This window comes from Sorghum bicolor, chromosome 1, assembly GCF_000003195.3.
Source record: "Sorghum bicolor cultivar BTx623 chromosome 1, Sorghum_bicolor_NCBIv3, whole genome shotgun sequence".
Lineage (NCBI taxonomy): Eukaryota > Viridiplantae > Streptophyta > Magnoliopsida > Poales > Poaceae > Sorghum > Sorghum bicolor.
In genome coordinates, this window is record NC_012870.2 from 11,161,570 (window position 1) to 11,171,348 (window position 9,779).

Consider the following 9,779-nt stretch of genomic DNA (forward strand, 5'->3'; position numbering starts at 1 on the left):
AAAATTATCATTAAACTTTTATTGGAAGTGCACTAACTACACAATTGTGAAGAATGAGACATTTATTTGGTCAATCCGCATCAAAGTGCGGACAGTGTTCATTACAGTACCAAATTAGACCACGCAACACGGAGAAGTGGATACAATACAATCGCTGGTAGCACGACGACCACACGTTTCGTTCCATGGACACGGAGGGGTTTCAATCGACCCCAGATCGTCAGGGGACACAGAACACCAACCGCCGACGCCAATCTCACTGCGCAGCGCCGCCTTCCGCGGGAGCGGGAGCGGAAGCGACGGTGCCGCCGGAGGCCTTCCCAGCATCGTCGGCGGCGGCCTTCTTCTCTACGGGGGCGACGCCGGGCCAGCCGCGGCAGGCGCAGTGCTGGCCCTCCGGGATCTGCGCGTGCACCGACGCGACGTGCCGGCCGCACCCCGCCCATGTCGGCTTGCCGCAGGTGCCGCACTTCACCTGGTAGCACATGGTGGCGGATTTGCTGGGATCTCCCTCTCTCCCTCGGCTCTGCTCCTGAGGTTCCGGAGGGGAAGCTCGTCTCGTTGACTTGTTGTGGCCTGGTTGGGGATCAGAGTTGGCTGGTTGCCAAGACGAATGGAGCTGAGAATTTATAGAAGGCCCATGGGCATCGACCACTGCTCCCCTTGGCCCATTTTCCCTTTTATTCCTGTTGTAATAAAAAGAAAAACAATAAAGGAGCGCATTTAAGAAAAACAAAGGGAAAAGGGGCGTAGTTGGGTAGTACTCCACTCTAGGTATCGAGGTCTTGTTTCAAATTCTGGCTTGGTCTCGTTTGATCGCACCATTTAAACTTTCCAACGAATGGACTCTAACATTCACTGGAAGTAAAAGTCAAGTCAGGAAACTGAAGAACCCAAATTCTTTCGATTTGAGGTTCAACGACCTCCACTTTGCTGGCGTTCAAAAAACATGTCAAAAGTCAAAACATATGTTTGCTTTGCCTTTTGGACCAAAGCATATAGCCGAAAGGAGAGAAGCACTCGACCACCTCCCTCTTTCACCCTGTTCTATTCCAGCAGCAGCAGCAGTAAATTCTTTTAGCCCATTTCAGTCACGAAAACAGGTCTTGACCACTCCACAACCCAGGAAGGTCCATCTCCAAGGCCTGTTACGACAATTCTTTTTTTTACTTTTTCTTTTTTCTTTCTCATTTTCTTTTTATTTTATTATATGTAACACTCTGGTGTTAAGCGGACTAAAACTTGACATGTCATCATATGCACCGGCATTTCATCTAAGTTGATAACCTGGATATGCACTCAATAAAAACAAGTTTAAATTTTATGCTTGTGCTTAGTAGATAAAGTATGTTTAAGTTTAAAACCCTTGGGTGAAAGTTTTCCGAGAGCTTAAACCCTGATTTTCAATCCTAGTTTTACCCCCTTTTGTGTAATTTAAAAACTAAGCCAAATTTGAAGTTGAGTTCAAAAGCAAAGTTGTAGGTCTTGTCAAGATGTACAACTTTGGTGTTTTAACTTTTTGAAGTTTCAGTACAAAATTCAAAGTAATTTTGAAAATACAGTTTTCCAGAAAGTGTCCCCTTTTCCAAATTTAATCTCCAATTCAAAATCTATTTGGAATTTTGAAAAATGGTCAACATGAAAGTTGTAGGGCTCGAAAAGCTGAACAACTTTCATGTTGGGAGTTTTTCAAGTTGTTTTGGAAAACCAAAAGTAATTTTGGAATTTCTAATCTGTCCCAATTCAAAATTGGAATTTTTTTTCAATTTGAGATTGGAATTTCAAACTGTTTGCCTCAAATTCGTCCCTTTCCATTTAAAATCAGCCTTGGACCTTTAAAGATGTTTTGTAGTATTCAAAATTCTGAGCATTTGATATTTTGGCATATTTTCATCTTCTATTCAAATTTTCAAAGTAATTTGAGTTTTCAGAAAGGGTGCTTTGGGAGGAAGGGGGGATAAGTTCTAACCCCTGTTCATGGCGGTGCGCAGGTGGGCTTGGACCAGCGTTTGCCAGCGCGTGAGCGCCGTTTCACCTCGTCTCAGCACGCACCCGTCTCCGTGGCATCAAGTAGCAGCTGCTGGCGCCTCTTCTTGCTTCGTGGCGTCCCATCCTGAGCTTGCCGACCTTGTCTTGCCACCGGAGCACCGACGGGCAGCGGCTCGTCCAACTCCAATTTCACCGCAGCGGTTGATCCTTATCCAAATTCACCGTGGACATAAAGTGGTTACCTCCTTGCGCACCTCCCAAACCTATCCTTCCTTTCTCTTTCGCACCAGAGCCCCGGGGTTCGTCGTCTTTCTCTCCGCCGGCGACAGAGCGCCGCCGTGGGCACTTCGTCGTGGCCAGACCATCCCGTAAGGTTTTGAGTCGAGGTGAGGGATGTTAGAGCTTCACCTTGATGTCCTGCATCTCATGCTCTCTCTCTTTTCCTTTGGGCGCGAGCAGGATCACCGGAACGACGCCGTTGAGCTCGGAGCGTCCGCCCGACGGCACCGCCTCCGTCGCCAGCAGCTTCGGCTACCTCCCCGAGTCCCGCAATGTGAGCACCATGCTCCCTGTTTCTCCCCGAACCTCCCTGGCTTGCTCGTTTGCGCTCTACCGAGCCCTAGTGGCCGGTCCATGGTCGGCTATGGTGGCCGTCCGCCATTCGCGCGGCCGAGGTGGGAAGAAGGGAGTAGAGCGTGCTTAGGGCATAGCGGTGGAGTCGCGGGATTGACGCGAAGCTGTTGCGCACCCTAGCGCGAGCTCAGGCCTCGCCAGTGGCGGCCGGGGCTGCGGCAAAGCCGCCGTGCGCGGGGGAGAAAGGACTGACGGGTGGGGCTACCCCGTCAGCGACCTTCAGAGAGAGAGAAGGGGAGCAGCGCGCGCGTGCGGCGTCCGCGCGGGCCGAGCTGGAGTGGGCCGGCCTGCGGGCCGAATTCCGGCCACTCTGTGCAGTGTCTTTTTCTTTTTGTGCAGTTTATGATATATGTTTGAATTTGTGTAATAAATTTTGTGCTGATCCAAAAATTATGAGAATTTTTGTATAGCTTCCATAAAATGAGTAGAACACAGGAAAAATATTAGGTTCTATTTTCTGATAGTTTGCATGTATATAAAAATTGCCTCTTGTAATTAATAAATAAATCTTCCATGATTTTTAATCATTTATGGGTATATCCAAAAATCATGAAAAATGACATGTGAACTTGTGTTACTATTATCTAGTTTCATGAATAATTTCAACTCTTTTTGATAAAGTATGATCTGTTCCATAATAAAGCTATTTAAAATAATTATAAAAGAAATAGAAATAATTAATCCCTTTAGGATTTGAGTGATATTTTGGATTGATTGACAACCAGTGGTTACTTAGCATGATATGCTCCCTGGTTATGGATTATGTTATATAAATGATCTTTGTTGTTTGATAGCTACACAACATTGCTTAATGAAGATGCTAAAATTTGTTTAGTAGTAATCTATGCTTTGATAGCTAGATTAGTTTGTTTCTTTACCATGAAGGTAAATTGTACTCGAGGTAGTTATGTTTGTTGTTATCATCCAAGAACATGTAGCCTGTCTTTATCATGTCATGAGCATCATTTTGATCATGCATATGCACCGTTACGTGTAGACTACGCTCCGGAGGAATCTAATCCTCAGTGGGTTGCTTCCGAGTTTGAGGATCCATCTGGTGTTGCTGAATTGTCGGACTTCCCTTCCGGCCAAGGCAAGCCCCGGACATTAAACCCTATCCTTGTATTTTCATAAAGTTATTTATATCATTTGAGTTAATATGATGCATTAGGTGAATAGGAGTTGAGTAAATCCTATTTGTTGCATTATCTACCTTGATGATTTCCATATTAACCTTGATACTTGTTTTATGAAAATACTTAGTATGCTTAGCCTTGCTTATTAGATAGGTTTTCAAATGAGAAAGTTTGAAGGGTTGTTGTGGAATACTTTTATGGTTAATGATGTTTAAACTTGAGACCGGTCGGTGGACTTGCTTTAAGAATGGAGTCTTAAAGTAGTGTCTCCAACTGTGTTGATTAAGGACCGTTCCGTTGTTGGCCTGTTGTGATTGAGACCTTTGAGTACAACCCACATGCGGTGGTAAGCCTTACCTATAGCTATTCCGATACTTGAGAACGGCTAACCGCGTACTGGGAGTGGAGAGATGGCGAGAGTAGCGTGTACCCACCTTACGGATCTGAGATGACCGGGAAACATCTAGATTGGCTGTAGGATGGTGGTGTACTGTACTCTCGGGTGACGCTGGACCCGTTCTTGTATGGGAGGATCTATAGAAAAGGTTGACATATGCAAGATTAAGTTCTACATATGTCGTGTGGTACTGAATCCCCAGCTGGGTTTAATCGATTCGAATCGCCGTGTTTCCTCGGATATGGAGCCTCAATCCTCACACCATCATCGTAGTAATAAGTGAATCTTTGGTATAAGAAAGATATGGTTTGCTTATGAAAGTTTGATAATAATTTGGTTAGTCATAAATGATAATCTTGAGTTGAAACTTGAAAGTAGGTTTTAATCTTAGTAAGCTTCTATGCAAAAGAAATGCTTTGATCTTGCTAAAGCTTTACCTTGAATCCCTATAGCCTGCATACCTGAGTCTTCACCTCTTTTATAGTCGGTTAAGTCTTGTTGAGTACTTTTGTACTCAGGGTTTATTGACCCATGTTGCAGGTGAACCTTTTGATAATCCTTTTGATGGTCGTTGTTACTTTACTCTTGTGGAGGAGAGTGATGATGATGAATCTGATGTGTGACCTTGGGCAAGTAAAGCAAGTTGTGTGACTTATGGTTTATGTAATATAAAGTTCTGAACCTTTTATGTACTCATACTTATGGTTTGTAACCTTTGGACTTAAGTTTCAAGCTATGTTATGTAACCTTTCCGCTTTTACTCTGATTTATCTTACCTATGAAAATGTTGTAATACTGTAATGCTTAATGAGGGAATTCCTGGAAAGAATATAACGTGGATGATTCGGGTTTCCCGAGGACACCCGACAGACTCCTTGAGTCATTTGGAACTCGTGCATGCCGATCAGAAGTCTTTGAGACAATGATGGGTGCAGGTGGGCCACTTAACTCAGGAGGTTCTGCCACATTATAATACATGGTTTCTACGTCTTTTCATTTCCATTTTACGTTTTCAATTTTTCTTGCTTTTTATTTACTGATTCTAATTAACTTTTCTTCATTTTATTTTCATCTTTAATTTATTTTTCATCCCATCTAGTTCATAAAGTGTTGTAGCCAGTAGGTTAATTTATTCTGGATCATTCATAAAGTACTTAAAAATGTTTCATTGTGTATTATATATTTTTTTAAAAAAATATATTCATGTTCCGGTGTATTTTGTAATGTTTCTATAGTACTCGTGAGATGTTTTATGGTGTATTTGTTTATTTAGTGTCCGACAAGTAATTTGTGTATCATTGGATACAAATTATTTAAACCCCCCATGGAAATCGTGTCAAACATACAAAAAAAAACATGTCAAAACACAACTCAGATCCGAACTGGACAAAAAAGCCAGCTCGGGTTGATTTCGATGACAAAATCTGACATGTGCTATTTTGAATGGTACAAAAACTTGCTTGGGCTGTTTTTTGCAAGCAGTGAATCTTCTCTTCATCCAGACTCAAAATTTGACATTGCATATATTTGTAGTTTTTAATCATTTCAAGGAGAGAAATGTAATGATAAAGTCCATTATGTGTTTTGATAAATTACGAACCGTCGTTGGCTGATTTTTGGTGACAAATTTGGGATTGCTTCCTTCTTGGCAATTGTAGTTGTCAACACTTGTAATGGTGGCGATAACAACATCAACAATTAATAAGTAGCATGGATGGAATAAAAAGCAAAGGTGACAGAAAAGGGGGCGTTTGGATCTCAAGGCTAGTTCAACATGAGCCCATCTTGTGAAGTTATACTGATAGACTAATCATGGGCATTTAGCCTTTCTAATTAGCATTAAAAAAATCAGGAGTATTTTTAAGCCCAATATGTTGTATCAAATTAAAACACCCCAAATAAGTAATAAGTAGCATGCATGGATACAATATGCACCATCTTTGCATGCATACCCGCGCCCTATCTGCTGCTATATGTGTACAAACAAAATGATCAAAAACGCTCGTGGTTTTTCCTCCATCCACCTGCACTGATCTGTGATTGACTTAGCCCATGTAGATCCACGATGGCAGTCCTGTTGTTGGATCATGAGGTATGAACATGTAGCATTATCATCCACGTCATGTATCCATGGAAGACTGCTGGTGCATATACTACCGTGTGCATCCATTTTTTTCCCCACGCAGAGGCACGGACGGGGCTGGAGTTAAGGCTGGACGAAAAACTCAAAGCTCATTAGCTCGTTCGGTTTGTTAAGATAACGAGCCGAGCTGAGCCAAAATTTTAGCTCATTAGTTATAACGAGCCAACTCGAACCAGCTCGCGAGCCTAATGAGCTACAGTATTAGAAAAAAAATCATTATAACTTATACTAGTTTTGTATTACTTTAAGTCTTACACTCTATAAATATTTGATATGTTAGCTCATATGAATATTTTGTTAAACTTAAGACAATTAGATATATTATTATTGTATTATTACTATTCTTAAGCTTTAGATAAATATAAGTATTATATTATATATATTTTTTATACCTGGTTCGTGAGTTTAACGAGTCAACTCGAACTTTTAACGAGCCACCGAGATAGCTTTCTCAAGTCAAGCTTATCCTAACAAGCCAAAACGAACACCGAGGACTCGTTATCCATCCTTTAGCCGGAGCATATAAATTAAAAGTGGCGAAGAAAGCAAGCGATTTGTGGTTGATTTGCGTGCTGCATGCATGGAACGAAAAGGTTGCGTGGGACTCGCCTGCCACTTGCCACGGTCGATCGATGGGATCGGGAAACGGAGAATTAATGGGGAGGAGAGACTGTGCTGGCGGAGGCGTCGGGCGGCGGGTGTAACACCAGTCGCCGTTCGTACGCTTTGCGGTGCGCAACGGGGACGGCGCCCCCGGCCAGCAGCGTAATACATCACGTCCAGTCCAGACGGGATCGGACCAACTCATGTTCCCGGCCGGCCCCGCCGCCGGTTCGCGCGTCGCCGCCAAACGGTCGTCGCCGAGCAGCTGCAGGTCGATGCATGCACGCGTACGTAAGCTAGCTGCCTGTCGTGTGCTCGTCCGAGAGAAGGCACGCATGCATTACACGCACTGACGAGTGGCGACACGTATACGGCGGCCCGGCGATAGATCCTTTTACGACGATGATGATCATTAGTCGGTGGTTATAGTGTTTGTTTGAGGAATAAGGTGGTCCATCGATCGTCTTCTCACTTCTTACTTTTTCTATTTGCTTTTTAAAATAAAATTAACTGATTTATTATCATCCATCTCATTTCACGTAAGCTACTTATGAGTTATGATGCGCATTATTATCTCATGAAATATGAGGTGACTCCAACAACGATGTGATAACGGCTCCGTTAGCTTCTGCAATTTTTTTTCACCAGCTAACAGCTTATAATAAATTAGCGAACAGTATTTTAGCCATACAAACAAATATAACATGCTAGTATGCTACTGTGTGTATGCGTCTTAGTTTTTTATTTTATTTGACAATTAATGTTTAATTATAAACTAATTAAATTTAAAAGATTCATAGTATTTAGTACTCCGTACATAGTAGGACCTTAGCTAGGCTGCGGCTGCACTCTCATCATCTCATGTGGTTGACAGCCGTCATGCCGGTACTACGTCAAGCAAAGGCAGGGGCAGGGGCAGGGGCAGGCCGACCAGCTAGCCGACGGAAGGAAGTGACCGGCGCGGTAGACAGAGCGCTCCCCCGCGAATCACGCGCTCGTCTCCATCATCCCATCTTTTGCCTTTGGCAGTGTAGTACTACAGGAGTAGCAGACAGCAACCTACTAGTACCTCTCATCTCATTCTCATCATCACACACATGGAATTGGAAACCGCTCGTTCTTGCAGCCGCTAGCTTTGCACCTAGTACGGCACATGATGAACCGCACAGTACCGTAGTAGATCCTTCTTTATTTGAGGCTTCATTCCAAACTCCCTTGCAAATCAGATTGCACCAGCATTTTTTATGACTCGATCGTCAAGTATCGTGTAGTATCTCCTTCGTCCCTCCCCTGCGCAGCAGCAACACACACAGACACAGGTGCGTGGTCGAATTCTGCTCCGAATGTACTAGCTAGTAGTACGTGCCAGTACTACTACAGTAGCATGACCGACCAACATATGTGTTAATATCGATCGATGACGATCCAGCAGGCTGCAGGGTGCAGGCCGACCCCCCCACGTCCGTGCAATGCGTGCATATGCATGGCATGCATGCGCGGATTACGGTGTCTGCAGGGATCTTCGTTAAGCATTCAATCGGGCCTGTCTCTCAAAGCACTCTGCAGCGTTGCTCTGCTCTGGCTTTATTTATTGCACCTGCTTCCAGCCTTCCACACACTGTGCCACGACCGTGCATGATGCCACAGTCGATACTGCTTGCATATGCTTCATCTGCTCCACTCTCCGGTCTCGCCTTTTCCTTCTTCCTTCTAATTAGATTCTTTTTATTAAGGCCTTGTTTAGATCTTGTTCAGTTCATCCTAAAAATTTAAAATTTTTAAGATTCACCATCAAATCGAATCTTGCAGTACATGTATCAAACATTAAATATAGATAAAAAATAAAAACTAATTGCACATTTACTTGTAAATCATGAGATGAATCTTTTGAGCTTAGTTAGTACATGATTGGACAATAATTGTTAAATAAAAACAAAAATGCTACAGTACCGAAACAAAAAAAATCGAAACTAAACAAGGCCTTAGTTTTCAAAAAAAAATATATAATTTTTTCAGATTCTTCGTCACGTCAACATCCAAATAAGCATGCATTGCACGGACGTGGGGGGTCGGCTTTGTTCATATGTAATCGGGATTCACATTGGTGGATTAAAGTATAACTTGAACTAAATTTCACTTCAACCCACCCCAACATAAATGTGGATTGAGGTGAATACACGATAACATCCAAATAAGGCCTCTAGGTGACCTCTGCAAATAATAATGCATGTAGCTAGCCTTTCTAATGGTTCAAATCATATTCATATTTTTTTGTCATCTTATTCTATGGCATTGCTAATGCAGGTTGGTATTTCTTTTGTCAAAAATAGAGAAGATCAAATGGTTATTGTTGTCAATAATAATTAGTGTTTACCCCACAAAAATAATAATTATTGTTTACTTAACTAGTGATAGGATGGTTTCTACATTTAATCAGTTTTCTTAAGATTTATTAATTAGGGCTATGACGAGAGAACATGCTAAGGTTGTGAGGCGTAGAGAAAAATGAGGAGAAAGGAGCAACATGGGGATCCAAATATGGCTATGTGAGAGCAACTCCAACAATATTCCTCAAAACAAGAACCCTACTTCTCATTTGAGGGCTCATTCACTTTTGAGGGCTCTATTTTCTGAGCTGCACTCCAGTAGCGACTCTTAAAATAAAGTCCACAAGTTCATTCTAAAAGAGAATGACACCTGACACTTGGTTGTCATTGAATTACTTGGCCAAAATGTTAGAAATCAGAAGGAAAAGCATTTGGTTGAGGTAGCTAGTCATTCCACACCATAGGTGGAACGAGTCGTGGTCGCGTCGGGGAGAGCTAGAGCCACCAGGCGATGGAGGCTTGGGTCTCATGGGCTTTGGTTGGGATCAAGC

At 42.7% G+C, this 9,779-nt stretch overlaps 1 protein-coding gene across 1 annotated transcript; it reads right to left on the reverse strand.

Annotated features, from left to right (window-relative positions):
* Window positions 1-747, reverse strand: LOC8056728. Its single transcript, XM_021451119.1, has one exon. It carries the CDS (start codon window positions 485-487, stop codon window positions 257-259), a length of 231 nt encoding a protein of 76 aa, XP_021306794.1. The 5' UTR covers window positions 488-747; the 3' UTR covers window positions 1-256.